Below are 18,964 nucleotides of genomic sequence, written 5' to 3' on the forward strand. Positions count from 1 at the left end.
TATACAAAATGTAACCATACCTTCAAAGACATCTGTCATTTTGCAGATATGGGCAAAGGTAGCTCCAGTTGCCCAGGTATATACCACATCCATTAAGTGAGGTTTGAATGAGCTTAGGTAAGATTCCTCATCAATTTCCAATTTGGCTTCTGCTGAAACTTTTGCAATTCGTTTAGCACATTCCTTTGAAGATAAAAGATATACTTAAAATTTCTTACTTATGATCTCCCATATCACTTTTTTCTTTAGTATTCCACAAGGTCCCTTTTTCTTTCCTATTAATACTCGTACAATTTGGATATTCTGCTTCTAAGGAGTCACAATGCCTTTTCCATTGTAAGTGAACAGCAAAGTTCCCCCCTTATGTTGAAGTAATTAAGAAAAATATGTCAGGATCATGATTTTCACCCAGTTATACCTTTACTTCAAAAAACAGAAACTCTTCATTAAAATTATCCAAGAGTAGCATTTAACTAATCTCTAATTGTTTCATTAATAAAAACAGTAACAAAACAGATTTAGAGAAACACAAATATTATGGCAAAATGATGCTTTCCCCCCACCAATGCTTAAAAAATGTAAATCTGAGTATTTTCTTTTCCCACAATGAGAAATCAGATCCTTTCTTTTCTCCTTGGTAATCTAAACGATCAAAAACAGCTTCACCAGAAGACATAAAAAAATGGAAAGACATTCCGTTTGTTCATGGGCTGAAAGAATCAACACAGTTAAAATGGCCATATTACCCAAAGCAATATACAGATTTAATGCAATCCCCATCAAAATCCTAATGGCATTTTTTAGATAAATGAAACAAAAACATCATCAGATTTTTTTGTATGGAACCACAAAAGACCCCAAATAGCCAAAGAAATCCTAAGAAAAAAGTACAATGCTGGAAATATCACACTCCCTGACTTCAGTGTATACTACAGGGCAACAACAATCAAAACAGTATTGTATTGGCAGAAAAACACACACACAGACCAATGGAATAGAACTGAAAACCCAGAAATAAATCCACATAAATATGGACAGATAATTTTTGACAAAGAAGCCAAAAACATACAATGGAGAAAAGACAGCCTCTTTAATAAATGGTGCTGGAACTGGGAGAATTGGAAAGCCACGTGCAAAAGAATGAAACAAGACTGCTGTCAGCATGTACCAAAATTAACTCAAAATGGATTAAAGACCTAAACAGAAGACCTGAAACAATAAACTGCATAAAAGAAAACATAGGTACTAAACTTATGGACCTTGGGTTCAAAGAGGATTTTATGAATTTGACCTCAAAGGCAAGGGAAGTAAAAGCTAAAATAAACGAATGGGACTGCATCGAACTAAAAAGCGTCTGCACAGCAAAATAAACCATCAACAAAACAAAGAGGCAACTAACCGAATGGGAGAAGATGTTTGCAAACAATGTCTCAAATAAGGGGTTAATATCCAAAATAATATAAGGAACTCATACAACTCAACAACAAAAAAACAATCCAAAATTAAAAAATGGGCAGAGGACCTGAATAGACATTTCTCCAAAGAGGACATACAAATGGCCAATAGACATACAAAAAAATGCTCAACATCACTAATTATTAGAGAAATGCAAATAAAAACCACAATGAGATATGACCTCACACCAGCTAGAATGGCTATCGTCAAGACAAATAGTAACAAGTGTTGGAGAAAAAGGAACCCTCATACACTGTTGGTGGGAATGCAGATTGGTGCAACCGCTATGGAAGGCAGTGTGGAGATTCCTCAAAAAATTAAAAATAGCATGACCATATGACCCAGCAAAAAATCTACCGAAAAAATCTGAAAACATTTATCTGTAAAGATATATGTGCTCCGATGTTCATTGCAGCTTTATTTATGATGGCCAAGATGTGGAAACAACTGAAGTGTCCTTCGATAGATTGGATAAAGAAGATGTGGTATATATACACAATGGAATATTATTCTGCCAGAAGAAAAGATGAAATAGTGCCATTTGCGACTACATGGATGGATCCTGAGATTATTATGCTAAGCGAAATAAGTCAGACAGAAAAAGTTGAGAACCATATGATTTCACTGATATGTGGGATATAAAACTGAAAACAACCAAGGAACAAGACAAACTAATGAAGAAACAAAAACTCAGACACAGACAATAGTTTAGTGGTTACCAGAGGTAAGGGGGGTAGGGGGGTGGTAGATGAGGGTAAGAGATCAAATAGATGGTGATGGAAGGAGAACTGACTCTGGGTGGTGAACACACAATGTGATATATAGATGATGTCGTACAGAACTGTACACCTGAAACCTATGTAACTTTACTAACAATTGTAACTGCAATAAATTTTAATTAAAAAAAAACAAAAAACAAAAAAACCAAAAAACAAAAAAGCACCTTTGCCTATAAGGATTTCTGTGGTTCTGGAATTTTAAATTTCTTAGTAATACTAAGGGACGCTAAATGTTCCATTCAAGGGGACTTATGTTATGATTCATTTTTCATTCCTCTTTCAATGTCTTAAAAGTTCATCTTCCCCTATCTTTCTGCATAATGTTGAAAAGGCAGACAAAATGAGTTCATCCTAAGAAAATAGTAAGACAAATTAATTACTATAGCGTCTATGGCTTTGAGGACCCAGTGATAAATATGTTCTTAGAATAAAGAATATTTTAAAACTTTGTTCTAAACTAGAATGGAAAAATGAATAAAATCCTAGTCCATCAAGATGCCATTCTTAATCCCAAGGAAAACAATGCAGGCATTGACTTGTTAGTATAGCCTATCCACATTATGTGCACTCAAAGCAACTGTATACAATTTATTACATTGGTGGGGGAGAATGTTTAATTATTAACATAAAATCACAAATGTATATGCTATAAATAGCATTAAATGACATGACTAACATCAAATGACATCTTTAATCCTGAAAGAAGCTGTCTCTGTTGATAAATACTATGATTAGACTTAAAAATGTTTATCTTACAATATACTATTCATCAAATATGTAGTTCAGAAAAAATATTACCTGCATTTGACGAAGCGGTCCTGCTAATTGCTCTGTTAATTTGGGCATCTCACTAGACTAAAAGAAAATGAAGATTAGATGTAAAAAACCTAAATTAAAATGCCATACATACATACTACCTGCTTTAACAAAACAAAGTTTTTATGATATCCATTAATATCAAATTATAAAACTTTAGACATAAGTATTTAGTTTCTAATCAACTCTCAGTTTACGTACATAAAAATACCACTCCTCTCAACCTAAATTATAATATTCTATTATATTTCAGAGGAAAATAGTTCTCTGCTAAATTGGCAAAGTGTGCTCAACTAGCTATTTTCTGTAACCATAAATGGAACTGAGGGAGAGCAAATACTGTGAACATGCATAGTAGTTTAGTTACATCAAAATTATTATAAACTCTTTTATCATAGTTTGACTATCAAACAGTTTTGGCTTCTAGGTAACTCTCAATCTGTGGAAACTGAAAATTTGTGATAAAGAACATTAAAAACATGTCCTCAATTTTTTTACCCAGGTATTTCTAGCTCTCTAACAATGTATAAGACAGTTAAAATTTTAATCTGAGTTTGTATTCTTAATATTGCTTTCCCACTAGTGAAAAGTTTGTCAATTTCTCAACTAGAACAATAGGAGTTCAAGTCTATTACTAACTAGCCAAATGAACTTAGACAAACTGCTTGAATTCTGTGTTGGTTTCTTACCCTGTCAAAAAGAAATAAAGTCAGATCCTAAAAATCTACAGGCTTGTGATTAGAAAAAAGAAATTATTTTTGTACAAATTTTGACAAAAGTAGTCTTACTATACAAAAAATATTACTAGAATTGTATGCATGCATGTGTGGGACAGGATTTAAAATAATTATAAATTTTTTAAAAAAGCAATTACTGGTTAGTTGCAATAGATATGCCTTTATTTTATGCATCAGTATTTACATAGGACTTGGTTTTGATTTGTATCATGTATATATATTATGTAATAAATCATGACCCAGGTTCCATATTATTCCTGTTAAAATCATGATGAAAAGCAAAATGCCAGAATGAACTCAACCTCTCAGGTTAATAGTGAAAAGAATGCAAAAGTGCTAAATGTCTTTGACACAGTGTCTATTTATGGTCAGCAGTTACTGATCACTTCCTCTCTCCTGGTCACTGTAAGTAGAAGGTACTGGTCCTGATATAAGTAAACTAAGTATGATTTTTGCCAATGCTCTCCCACTAGGTATGTGCAGTTTGTTTCTTCATCTCTCCTTTAAAGCCTCAATTCAAATTATCAGTGAGGCCTCTTCTAATCACCTTATTTAAAATAACACCACCATCCCCTCAGAAATTTCCATCTGCCTTCTCTGCTTCACTTTTCTCCACAATCCTTACCACGATTTGACATAATTTGTGTGCATTTTATTTCTTTATTGTTATCTTCATCCACTAGCATATAAGTATCATGAAGGGAAAAATTTCTGCTCTAGCTCTAGAGCCTAGATCTGTGCATTGCATACAGTGGGCGCTCAATAAATGTGTAGTTACTTGATACCTATAAAGACTGTATGCTGTCTTTAGTTTCAATGATATAAAAAAGTGGGGGCATAGTTTTAGAAAGAACACATTTTCTAATAGAAGTTAGAATATCAAGCAGACTATACGATGTATTTATAACAAGTATCTTACTATATTTATCTTTCTTTCTGGCTAGAAAACATTCTTTTAAAAGTATCAAAAAAAATTCCATGTCACTTTTAATGTAATTTTTCACCTTGATGTTGAAAGGCACCACCATAAGAATTGATGACACTACAAATAACACAGTGTGATTTCACTGAACAAATCTTAAACACATATAGTAATGTCTTGCCCCAATATTTAATTAAGAGTCGTGTTTTGGCTAAGTCCAACTCCTTTGAAGAGGTAACAAACTTGGTCTCTTGGAGGACAGGATTTTTGCAGTGCCACATTAATTTAAAAAAAAGCACAATGCTTGAAATTAGCCACAAGACAAAGTTTGACATAGCAGGTAGAAGACCACCAATCCTCAGACACCCTCTAAACCTTAGATCTGGTCAAAGAAAATTTGACATTCTTAACAATTACCTTGGAAATTAATGAAATAAAATTTTGAACCTAAGTTACATAACAACCAGACTAGATTTTGCAAAGTAATGCATTCTTCACGTGCAAATTACTTCATAGATGCATAGCAGGCGTTCTCAGGGGAACATAAATTGTTTTTGGATTACTGTCCTATTTGTTTTCATTGCCCCTATAGCTGTAATTCTAATTGGTAATCAGGGAGCTGAGAGAAAAGCACCTGTCTACTTAAAAAAGTAGTTATGTATTTTATCTGATTAATGAATAGAGGTATAGTTAAAAGTTAAACAGATCAATGGCAGAACTAAAAAAAGCAATTTGTTTTACACAATTTACTTAAAAGTTAAGAGTATATGGTACTCCCAATTAAAAAAAAAAAAAAAAGCACATGGTACAAAAAAATCCTCTAAAAATTTAGACAGCAATATTGAAATTATTTTTAGAAGGCAAATATCTGTCTTATTCTGTCCAGTTCATCCACAATGGACAAATTGTAAGATTTAAAATGTTAAACATGCACGTTACATTTTTAAAATAAATCATATGAGGTTTTGGAATAAAGTAGAAAGGTGATTAATGTTCTTGTGGTATTCCATCTAGCACTTTTTTGTTTTTCTCAAGAGATGGAGAAAGTGAAGTAATTACTCACATGGAAAAAATATTGCTACACTAGCAATGAAAATCTCTGGCCACTACCATAAAACCTGCCTATGAAAATTTAGACTATGTCCTCTAGTAGGATCAGTGGCTTCCTAGTTATTCTCCAGTATTGGGAAGAAGGTTCAACCTCACCATCCCCTTTTATTTTCACTAATTTTGCCTAATTTCACATTCACTTACCTTTTTCTTTTAGGACTGTCTTACTAGACCAGACTTTCAAACAATGCATTGAGTTACAGAACAAATTTAAAACCTGGACTTTGATTAATGGTGATCGTTCAAAAATAAAATCTGATTTCACTCTTCTTTCTGATAATATGCATTTAATTACGTATATGTATTTATCTTACTATATTTGTGTTAAAGTTATACTGATTTCTAATTAACATTACCCATATTATGTAACTATGAAGTAATATTTTATAATTAAAAATATCCATATTAAAATTATAGTATATGTGAATTAATAAATAAGATGTGCTAAATATATTAACTCACATTCTCTTGAAACACAAAGCAGCTCAGTAGTGCCGTTGCCTGTTCTGCAGACAGATCATTGAAAAGGCCATTGAACATCATCTCAGTTAGAAGAAGCTCATCAGCGCTACACCACCACACACAAACACAAAGAGAATAAATTTCAAATGTCAGAATATAAAAACATACATATGTACACACACATCCTTAAGATGTAGTTTTTAACAAAATGCATCATTTGACCATAAGGAGTAATCAATGAGGAGCGAAAAAGATTTATTTAACTAAGGAAATGGCAGATCTTTATATTTACCAGTACTATACAAATAATAAATTTAAAATGGGTATTTCCCATTCTAGTAAGTACCAAAATGCACATATTTATTGAAATAAACAACCATTATTATACCAGAAAAAAGTCATCACTATCCATTTATTATCTGGATCCAAGGACCATTTTGTTTTTAACTTTATTTTACAAATAATTTATAAAATAAAAGGATAATAAAAAAACAACTTTATTAGAAATCTTAATTAGAATGTACCCATAGCAGACACAAATTTTACTGCACAGTTTCGTACTGCTGAGAATGTATATAACCGAGGTGTGCAATGGCCTTTGAATGCAACAAGTGCTGTTCATCAATCCACGAATCTGGACAACATCCATGCAGTGAATATGATTCCCGATTTCAAATACATGTCTAATAGGCACAACATCATTACTTTTGTTCCTTTTTGCACATGCATCATCAAAACATACTGACTCCAAATGTTAAATACATCTCTTTTAGTTTCGAGCTAATCGTTAGTTTTGTTTCCTCTTTATTGTTAAAATATATTTTTAAAAACTTTGAGGTTATAATTTCATTGAAGAGGAAAGTCTTTTTTGCTCCATAATTATACATTTTCACATTCAGATTCAAATTATAAAGATTAAAATAATCAGTCTAACAAATTTTTTCATGTGTCTTATGACCTTCCTGATATTTACAACCATCTTCAGTATTTGACCACTTAAAAACCCTACCAAGAAAAATTTAGTGCACAAATCATAAAATATGAAATATTCTTATTACAAATCCTTGTAACAAAATGGGATGGTCCAACTTATCACACAACATTACATAAGTCCTTACTGTTCAACAGAAGAGAGTAAGTTATATAAGAATCTTAGAATTGTTTTTTGTCCTTAGAAATATACTTATTAACTCACTGATTCTTGAGTTTGAGGGTCTGAGATTTTGCTTGTATGATTAAGTTCACCATTATCACTTTGTCTAGGGTGTTTTTTGTCTCTGTGTTTATCTTCTGATTTATGTAATACAGTAATTGCAAAATATCTTTCTTGGTTATTTTTCTCCTCGTCATCATTGGTGGAAAATGAAAAATTCTGAATTCTCAGCTGTGTCAACAAAAGCTAAAACAGTCTACACAGAGATGGTGTTTCTACAATTCCATAATCAAGGATGCATAAGGTATCTTACATTTATTAAAGGGTTTAGTGATCCATTCAGTAATTATAACAATGTTACTCTTTTTAAAATTTTTAAAACAGCAAAATTTTGTTTTCTGGAAGACTTAAAAAAAAAAAAAGTCATGAACTAGTAATCTTTACAAATAGTTTATTCAAAAACAAAGTTAAAAACTAAATTTGGGTTCCTGATGGTAAACTGCGAGTTGAGTCAAGCAAAGAAGACAATACAAATAAGGCAAGATTATTTCAAGGAACTACAGTCTAATGTGTCAGGCAGACAACAAAGATAATAATCACATGATAGTGATCTAACAGAGGTTGATACAGGCAATTATATTAAAAATGTTGAGAATCTAAAATCGGATTATAGAAATTCAGACCAAGTTTCAGAAGATCTTGGGAAAAAATATGCAGGAATTAGCAGGATGTGGGGTGGGAGTGAGAGAAAGGTCATGCTAAGCGAAAAATATCAATGTGTGGGATGTGGCAACAGACTGGCTAAAGAGGGAAGGGCAAGAACACATTAAATTATGGAATTTATTCTAAAAGCAACACAGAATCATCAAGAAACTTTTACCAAAAGAATGACATGAAAGGATTTGTGCTTTGGAAAGAATACTCTGGGAGTAGTCAAAAGTGCATGGAGGTAGAGGAAACTACTCAGGAAAATATGAAAAGAGAGAGAAAAGAGAAGGAGTCTAGGATGACTCCCAAGTTTTTGCCTTTAGTATCTGGATTTTATTCAGCAAAATAAGAGAACAGAGTGAGAAGCAAATCTGCGGGAAAGGTAACATGCTTTGACATATGTTATCTCCACTTCTCTAAATATTCTCTTTTTAGAATAAAATCAATACCATTTTTCTAAGATTAAATCTAGCTGCAGATACCTAAGAGAAATTAATTTCTATATTAATTATTAAATACTATGTAATAGCACAAAGAAATAGTTTCAATAACATTAATTTTGGCCGATGAATCAGTAAACCAGTGTTGTGGTCTAGATTTAATACGAGGTAAATTATTAACCTTATGGTGCTTACGTTTCTTAATTATAGAGTAGGAAAGCTGAACTTTATCAGAGGCTAAAGGCAAACTAGAAGACTGTGGGGCAAATCTAATTTGAAGAAATATTTGGCTCACACAGTGACTAAAAAAATGATTCTGAATTAGTCTGTGAACATTTAAAAATCAAGAGATTTTACCTAAAATTCTGGATTGTTGGCTTTTCTAAATTGGAAACTCTGTTATCACATTATTTTGTAACAACTAACTGGAGGTGGGTATTCACTGCCCCCTTTTGGTGGCCAAGAACTGTCCTGTTCGCCAGTCTCTGCCGGGCCCCTGCAGACACTTGAGTTCATAACATCTGAACTAGATGATTAATAAGAATATGAAAAAGTCTTTATCAGCAATGTCTGGAACCATATACAAGGTCTGTACTTCTCTGACCTCGTCCATTAGGGCCACGATATGTACATAAAAAAACTTTCAATGTCTTTTATGGACTCACTGAACATAATGGTCATGACTACGGACAAAACAAGATATACCTTCAGGCTGATGGCAGTCATGTGGGACCACAAGCCAGAACCATCCAGTGGGCCCTTCCTGAGTTTCTGACCCACATAAATCACCAGGGAGAACGTTGTTGTTTCATGTCATTCAATTTTAAGATCATTTTTGATATGGCAAAAGATTACTGAAACAGACAGTAGCTTATATCCAATCTAAAGCTATGGCCTATCGGACGCTATGCTGTAATACCCTATTGCAGCCCAAGACTTTAATAAAATCTCCTATACATATAACAGGATAATAATGGTTATTAGAGTAAGTTTCAATGTGGAAAAATGTTCATATTTTAAAAAAGATACAAAACTGTGTATAGACTGAGATTACCATTATGCAAAAATCTCACATGCATTAAAATATAGAAAAAGCACATACATAAAAAGCTAATGTTATGTTAATTAATGGGATCCAAGAGATTTTTTTTTTTTTTAATTTTCCTTTTCTAATTTCTCAATTTCATGGTCGAAACCTGCCTTTAATATAGAAGGTATTATACAAACTTTGTAATTTTTAAGACAGCTATTTTTTTCTAAAAGATTAATAGCCTTCATTTAAAAAACAGTATCCCATTTTATAATCAGTTTACTGGAACAACCAGGTTTTACCTGCTTATCTCACAAGCCACTCGTCCTTTCATCTCTATGACATCAGAAGAGGTAGCAAATCCCAATCTCCTTAAAACACGTTTGCGACATCTGAGCTCGTCCATTTGTAGGACTGTTCTTGCTTTCTTTAGTTCTCGCTTTGCAGATTTAATATCTATTGCAATCTAAGGCAGATAAAAGTATAAAGGGAAGTTCAATAATAAAGTGAAGAAAGTAAAATGGGATTTACTTATGACCTGAAAAAATATTTTATGACACTTTACAACATACTTCTCTGTCAAAGCTTTAATGGTGTGAGGCAGAATATAGGAATTTCATACTTTCCCAGGATATTACACAAGAAGAACATGTATCTGGTTATTAAATACTAGCGAAAGTGTTAAATATATGGAAAATATAAAATGTCCATCTGAAAAATTTGAGGCAGAGTAAGGTTTAGGAGTTGTGAAAAGCTAAAGAAGTTGGGCAATAGAGCATGGCTCTTGCTTAAAACAAGGAGGGGAATGAGTTGGATAGCCATCAACTAGATGAGGTAACCATCAGGAGGTAGAAAAAGTCAGTGGTAAATTAAGATAGGCTCTTCCAATACAGGATTCATTTGACAATCATGAGGGGTAGCTTAGGGAACAGGGAAAGAAAGATGAGGGTATATGAATCTTATCTCTTGACTACCTATGATGCCCTGAAGTGTTCCTTCTCTGTCCTCAAATGGCATCACAAATCTACTTAAGCTGGAAATGGTTTTAGCGAAGGAATAGGTATTTATTCTATAGACAGAGATAAAAGCTGAAAAGAAAAATATATATTGAGGCCATCCTTTAGAATAAATGAGTTTTAAAATTCAGTTAATCAAGTAAATATTACATTTGTTCAACTGTGATGAGAATAGGATAGCACAATAGCAAGAAAACACTGGGATCCTGAAGTGGAGACCTGAAGTTCAGAAAAACACTGACAGGAAGTAAAATTTAGGGATTGAGAAATTGAAATTCAAAGACTCTGGAATTTTGCAGACAATATGCTAAGCTTCAGTTGAGGTGTAAAAATTAGAAAGCCAATTATGGTAGTCAGAAACATATTCATTGATAGCCAACTGTGTACCCTATTTACAGTGTTACATTATTTCATTTAATTCTTATAGCAATCATATATGGTAGGTAACTAATATTAAATCTGGATTTTACAAAGATGAGAAAACGGAAGCAGAGAGAGACTGCTAAGTAAACTGGTCAAGATCACGGAGTTAGTGAGTGATGAAGATTGGTTTCAAATCCAGGCTATCAGACTTTAGAATCCAAGCACGTAGCAATTATTTATAGTTCTATGAACAGGTGTGCTGTCATAATGCTCTCAGGATAAGAAGCAATGTTTTCTATGCTAAACAAACCTATGCTACCTAGCATGATTTATCAGGCCTATCCAAAAAAAACTGTTTTTCTAAAGTTTCTTTAAGAATGCTCAGATGAAGACAGCAGAAGACCGTATTAATTATGGAGGCATATAAAGCTTGCTAGTTAGGAGAAGAGAGTTCACTAAGATTTTTTTCCTCAATAATTTTTATCGAAATATATTTTGGGTCTACTGAGTTAAACCAAACTATTATTAAAATTAATTTCACCTGTTTCTTTCCACTTTTCAACACGTTGCGTATGGCGGGGTTTAAATCCCTCGTGAAGATTCTCGTGATCCGTACGCAACGTGTTAATGTAGCTACTAAAGAATTTTAAATTACATATGTGGCTTACATTGTATTTCTACTGGATGCTGTTCTAGATGTTTTTCTACACATTTTAAAAGTACACAGACATCCACGTCTGTAAATGCATGGATACACAGGCATCGGGGCTTCCCCCCACAAAACTGAGACCAGCTTCCTTTTCCACTGAATATATTAGGACTTCTTTTCTAAAGACTACGTATAAGTCTACCTCATTCTTTTTAATGGCCATGTTGATTTCCATTGTGTGATATGCACCATTCATACATCTAATTCTCTACTGATGAAACACTAAGATTGTTTTTTCAAACAATGTTACAAGAACATGTTTGTACTGCCTCACTTTACAGTCTCAATTTCTAGAGGTGGGAAAGCTGGGTCAGAGGGTGTGAGCACTTAAAATGTTGACAGTTGAGTGGTCAGATTTTGAAGGCTTCTTAGGCAGGGCTAAGGGATGTGAAATTTATCCTGCACTCACTAGGCAATCAAGAGACTTGTGTTTTTTTTCCCCTAAATTGTTAACTCTTCATAGGTTTCTTTCATTAAAAATTCAATATAAGGACCTTATAGACAATTGGGGAGAAGGGGCCCTACCCTTCCACTGCCCAGAAACAACCACTTAAGGGTTTCCTTAGTCTTTTTGGTGCATGTTTTTATTTTTGCTAAATTGTAATCATAGTCCACATCAATTTTAGACTCCACTTTTTTTCATTTAATGCACCTGCATAAACATTTTTCCAAGTACTGCAGAGTCTGCATAACAAGTTTATTTAGCCAGTCCCTCAGCCAGACATTAGGGCCTTCTTCAGTTATATTTGAGTAGCTCAGATAATGCCCCTGTGTAGCTTCCAACTACCTCAGCCATGAAAGCTTTCCAATCACCACTGAACCAAGCTCAAGTCTCTCTGTTCTCATGTTGTGGGATGGTTCATGGTGATTCTCTGGTGGCTATATAATGTAGGAAGTAACAACAAGAAGCAAGGAGGGAGATGCTGCAATGGTCCACGGTCATAACTGAGTATACCTATGGAAGTTACTAACGCTTTTTGTGTCCCGGTTTCCTCATCTTGAGAAGTACCTTCATGGTGGGCCAGAGCACGGTGAATGTGTTCACCAGGAACACAGCTGCTGTGTCCCACGTGGCACAGGGCCACATTATGTTAGTTCACAAAAATCTAGAAAGGGAGAGTAAAACTAGAACTAAACACATTACTCTATAACGTCAAGAAGTTTCTACTCATATATTTATTCAATAAATACTAGGCATCTACTTTATAAAGACAGATCATTATGGGAGATACGGGAGAGTACAAATAAGCTAAAATGAAACACTTGACCCTAAGGAGCTTAAAATCTAGTTTGTGAGAAAGGAAGACAAATGAGATAAAAGTGACATGTAATAAAAGTTGAAAAAGCATAATAGCAAGGAGTTATAAACTTCAAGGAACAAGTGACACTGTATAGTACAAGACATCCTAGTTGAAACAGATAGTGGAAAGGAATGTGTTCACTTCAAAAAGCTTTTTCTAAATTCATTATTCAGAATGGCTGTAAGAATGCTTTTTCTGGTTAGAGATTACAGCTAACTACCGTAAAGAGCTGAACTACTACAACAAAAAACACAGACAATAACAAGTACTGGTGAGAACATGGAGAAATTAGAACTGTCATAAATTGCGGGTGAGAATGTAAAGTTGTAAAGTGGTTCACCCACTTTGGAAAACAGTTTGGCAGTTTCTCAAAAAGTTAAACAGAGTTACTACATAACCCAGAAATTCTACCCAATTCCACCTAAGAGAAATGAAAACATATATCCACACAAAAACTTAGACACAACTGTTCATAGCAGCATCATTCATAATAGCCAAAAAGTGGAAAAACCCCAAATGTCCATCAACAGATGAATAGTTAAAATGTGGTACAGCATACAATGGAGTATTTTTCAGCCATAAAAAGGAGTAAAGTACTAATTCATAATACAGCATGAGTGAACCTTGAAGACATTATGCTAAGTGGAAGAAGGCTGACACAAAAGGCCACGTATTGTATGACTTTCTATGAAATCCCCAGAACAGGCAAATCCATACAGGCAGAAAGTAGATTTGTAATTGCCAGGGTAGGGAAATGGGACGTGACTGCTAATTGGTATGAGTTTTTCAGGGGGGTGGTGAAAATGTTCTGGAGTTATTAGGTCATGGTTATGGTTGCAGGTAGCTGTGAATATACAAAAAAACCACTGAATTGTATGCTTTAAAAGGGTGAATATTATGATATGTGAATTATATCTCATAAAAAAATACTGTTAAAAAAAACCTCATCAAATGCCAAACTACAGTAAAATGACTGTCATCTTGTCTTGCTAAGAATCGATAGTTTACTTGAAAGATAGCTAGTTTCCTTTTTTAGCTGATGAAACCAATAGGAAAAGAAAATGAAAAGTACATTCATTTCTTTAGTGAAATACATAGAATTCTACAATAGAAGTAAGTTTGTCATACCTGTGCTTTTTTTTCACAAAGCGTATACACAGTTTCCAAATTTGGATCATTGTGAAGTGGATGAGAATACATTCGATGCTCAAAGGCCTCTACTTTCTGGATGACTTTTTTCAGCCCCTGATCTTGAATACCCATATCATCAATAGGATCTAATAAGGGAACACCATCAGGAAAACGTTTCTGAACTTCCTGAAACAAAATATTTAAAATTAATTTTTCATCTTATAGACAAAATTAGTTAAAACTATAAACTAAATCAGTATTTTCTTGTGTTTTTTCTATGCAGACAAAAATAAAAAGACTGCTACATGTATATGTTTTTGTCTTTCCACTTAAATTTGAGTGCTTTTTTCCCATTGCATGTTTTTGAAAACTTTTAAATCATTGTATTACGATTTACTGATGTATGGATGGATTATAATTTACTAAAAATTCTAGTATTTAGAGTTTAATAGTTCTGGATGTGCAACAGCTCATTGATAAATCCATTATCATATATTTGGGTTGTTAAAACTTGTCACTATACATCATTCTGTAGTAAACATCAACCTTCTGATTATTTCCTTGGAGCTGATTCCTAAGGAGGGCACAACTGAGTTGAAAGATGAAAATTTTTTAAAGCGTCCAGATCCCTATTGCTAATTTTTAAAAAAACATGATTTAACTGTTAAATACAATGAGCACATGCATTCAGAGAAGCGATAGTTCACATTAGACTGGCATCCCCCTGGAAGACTTCCAGGGTTTTGGATAGGCTTTAAACATAGGATTTGGCCAGTTCATAACTAAAATAGATAGCTGATGACAGATAGATAAATGTAATTTTTTTAAAAAGGTTATCCACATAAAAATTTTGTAAAACTGTTACCTATAGACCACAGCTTAAAAATTCCTACTTTACACTGAAAACATCCTGTTCATTTATCTTTGTTTTCTCAGATTCTAGTATAGAGCTTCCAATGCAGAGTAAATGCTAATTCAAATGTTTACTGACTAAAGTTCCTTTTTGTTTTCCTACTTGAAAATAAAATTTTCTAGAAAGTAATTTTTTTAAATCGAATATAGAACTATTTCATCCATTTATTAACTATACTAAAAATGGTTAAAAGTCCTGGCACATGATTTTATACATAAAACCTTTAATACAGTCTGTAGTTGTTTTCACTCATAACAAATAAAGCAAAACATATTTAGCATTTAATAGTGGACAGCTTTGGGACCCCTCTTTTAGCAACTCACTTTGTTAGTAGATTCAAAGAGAGAACAATCTATACGAAGATCTGCTGCCACTATTTTTATTTTAAAAAATTGCCACTATTGGTTGTGTTTATAGATTTTCTGAAAGAAAGTAATATATTTAAAAGCATTTCAGTTGTCTCATTAGAAACCCTATTTATATGTACATAAAATTCATATTTGATAAAATTAGCACATATACCTGTATTGATTTTAAAACACTCTGTCTATTGTCCACTGGTCGAAGGTCTTTTGGAATATAAAGCCTAACACTGCTGATGGCAGACAGGAGATGCACCAAAACTGGAACAACCTACCAACAAAAAGTTATAACAACATTACAATTAAAATTGCACGTTTTCAAATTCTACCATTTCCTAAGTTTAGCTTGAATACTTAGAAGGAAGCTGCATTTACAATATGTGACAGGTATAATAAGTAGAAAATAATCATTGCGGAAATTTTTATCTTAGTAGAGACTATACCTTAAAAATAAAAACTAATCCAAACCTCTAAATAATAGGCAAATCAATGGTACATAAAAATACACTTATCTCAATACAGAATCCATACTTTATTCATTTTTGCTTCCTCAGTAGTTGCCACTTTTTGAATACCTGAAAGTACTACTAGCACTACAGAGGAAGGAAAGACTCCTCCTTAGGTTCAAACAACCAACCAAGGTTCATGTAAGCTCTGGATGGGCTGGAAGGGAGATGGGAAAAAAGTGTTTCAAGTTGAGAAAACAGTCTATTCCACTAGACATGGTCTTCAGGATCACCTATCTTCAAACTTTCTCCTGACAATACCCTTCCCTCACCATCAAATATGCCATTTTGCTTCCTTTAAATATACTTCCTTTAAATTCAGAAGGCCTCTATAAACTGAGGATAGGTTAACATTTTCACAGGTCAAAGCTCGTCAGTATATTGGTCTTCTACAGCTACCTTTGGACTGATCTCCACTGAAAAAGCAATTGTCATTGGCTTGCTGGTAACAAATATATTCATAGTTTTTTAGTGAAGAAAATCGTAGAATTACTGAGTGTGGGTTTTACAGTCAAGAGTGACTGGGTTTGAATTCAGTTTTCAGTTAGCTGTGTGAACTTCAGCAAGTCACCTAACCTTTTTAAGCTTTAGTTTCCCCATTTTAGAAATGGGGATAAAATTAGATCTATTTCATTAAACGACTGTGAGAATTCAATGAAACAATGCATGTACAAAATATTTTCAAACAGTCTCTAAACACCTTTAAAAATGTAATTTAATGTAATAAATGTAAGTGTCAACAAATCTGCATATACCAATGATAAAACAGCAGGGATGATATTCAAATGTGAAAGGTATATTTGTTTTGAGTGTTAATAAGTGAGATAGATGGAGACTGCAAAACTGGCTTTGGCAGTGTTTAAAGGGGACAACTACAACCTTCCATTGGAAAACAACTGAATAAAAACAATACAATAAACTGTCCATTGTTATTTTCTCAACTAGATTTTTCCAACTGTTAACAGTTTGCAATATGTACCTTTTTTCTCTCTAAATAAGAATTTAGGGTTTTTTTTCTTTCTTCTTGCTTTCCTTTTTCCTCCTCCTTTTTTAAGCATTTGAAATTAATTTGCAGACATGCCACTTCACCTCACCAGCAAATACTTCTGCATGTATATTTTAAGTATAAGCACATTCTCATGCATAGCCACATTATGAGCATAAAAATTTAAATACAATATCTAATAGAGTCCACAGTCAAATTTCCCCAACTGACCCAACAATACCCTTTATAGACGACGACGACTACTACTGCTACTGCTACTACTACTACTACTTCCTCCAACCAACCCCCTTGTCTTCTTCATCTTCTTCTTTTTCTCTTCTTCTTCGTCATCTTTTAGATCCAGGATCCAGCCAATGATCATTTATTGCATTTAGTTGTCAGGTTTCTTTACTGTTCTTTAATCTAGAATATACCCCACCATTTTTGTTCTTTTATGGTACTGACATTTTCATGTAATTCAAATTTACAGAAAAGTTGCAAGAATTTGATAACAAGCTCCCATATACCTTTATTCAGATTCACCAATTATTTACATTTTGACCCATTTGCTTTTATCATTCTCTCTAAACACACACACACACACACACACACACACACACACAACGTATTAAGAGGGACATTTAATGTTGATACAATGATATTCTCTATTTTACAGTCCATATTAAAATTTCATCTATTTTCCCAATGTCTTTTATACCATCCTCTTTTCCCCCCACCACTCCAAGGATCCAAACTAGGATCACACAATGATTGTAGTTGTAGTATTTCTTTATTCTCCTTTAATGTTCCTCAGTTTTTCTGTGACTCTCAAGACAGTGGCAGTTTTTAATACTATAGGCTAGTTATTTTGTAGAATGACCCACAATTTTGGTTTGTCTAATGGTGAGGAATCATCAGCTTCAGGTTATGCATTTTTGGCAGAAGTGATTTTATTTTAGTCGTCTTCATCCATTGAACAGCATTACTGGTGACAGTAACTTTGATCCCTTGATCAAAATGGTACCTGTTAGCATTCTCGATAGTAAAGTTATTATTTTGCCCTTTACAATTAGTAAGAAATTTGTGGGGTACATTATTTACTTCGTAAATTTCCCATTCCTTGTTAAACTTTCAACTCACTTATTTTATTTTTAGCATCCACGAATTATTCTTGCCTGAGTGAATTATTTATGGTAGTTGCCCAATGGTGACTTTTTAAACATCAGAGAGAAGTAAACATCATCTCTCTCTCTCTCTCTCTCTCTCTCTCTCTATCTATCTATCTATCTATCTCAGTTTGGACTTGTGGATTCTTATTTTGTTTTTATTTAGTTATAATCCTTTACTGTTACTATTTTTATTCTCAAACTGTAAAATTCATTTTTAAAGAAGACATTATGTGGCTGAATTTGCTTTTGAACCACCAGTTTGTGACCTATACAAATCCTAGACGCACTGTCTGGCTGGAGAGAGAAGACTAAAAGAGGACATAAAAAATAATCACTAGGGGCCGGCCCGGTGGCTCAGGCGGTTAGAGCTCCGTGCTCCTAACTCCGAAGGCTGCCGGTTCGATTCCCACATGGGCCAGTGGGCTCTCAAACACAAGGTTGCCAGTTCAATTCCTCGAGTCCCGCAAGGGATGGTGGGCTCTGCCCCCTGCAACTAAGATTGAACACGGCACCTTGAGCTGAGCTGCCTCCCGGATGGCTCAGTTGTTGGTTGGAGCGCGGGCTCTCAACCACAAGGTTGCCAGTTCAATTCCTTGACTCCCGCAAGGGATGGTGGGCTGTGCCCCCTGCAACTAGCAACGGCAACTGGACCTGGAGCTGAGCTGCACCCTCCACAACTAAGACTGAAAGAACAACAACTTGAAGCTGAACAGAACCCCCCACAACTAAGATTGAAAGGACAACAATTTGACCATTGTTCCCCAATAAAGTCCTGTTCCCCTTCCCCAATAAAATCTTTAAAAAAAAAAAAAAAAAAAAAAAAAAAAAAAAAAATCACTAATGTACTAGGTAACTAACACCCAGAGGGAGAGACGCACAATTTTTCTGCACTGAGGT

At 33.8% G+C, this 18,964-nt stretch overlaps 1 protein-coding gene across 1 annotated transcript in view; it reads right to left on the bottom strand.

Moving 5' to 3' along the window:
- The window catches only part of MTREX (Mtr4 exosome RNA helicase), a 77,183-nt gene that overhangs the window by 7,986 nt on the left and 50,233 nt on the right, over positions 1-18,964 (bottom strand). Inside the window, exons 20-25 of the mRNA XM_019743136.2 lie at positions 15,568-15,678; positions 14,130-14,318; positions 9,915-10,078; positions 6,282-6,387; positions 3,033-3,089; positions 21-183 (exon numbers count right to left, since the gene is read on the bottom strand). Of these exons, the coding sequence (XP_019598695.1) occupies positions 21-183; positions 3,033-3,089; positions 6,282-6,387; positions 9,915-10,078; positions 14,130-14,318; positions 15,568-15,678 (790 nt within the window). The remainder of the gene's footprint in view (positions 1-20; positions 184-3,032; positions 3,090-6,281; positions 6,388-9,914; positions 10,079-14,129; positions 14,319-15,567; positions 15,679-18,964) is intronic.

Source organism: Rhinolophus sinicus, linkage group LG03, assembly GCF_036562045.2.
Source record: "Rhinolophus sinicus isolate RSC01 linkage group LG03, ASM3656204v1, whole genome shotgun sequence".
In the NCBI taxonomy this organism is placed as follows: Eukaryota; Metazoa; Chordata; class Mammalia; order Chiroptera; family Rhinolophidae; genus Rhinolophus; species Rhinolophus sinicus.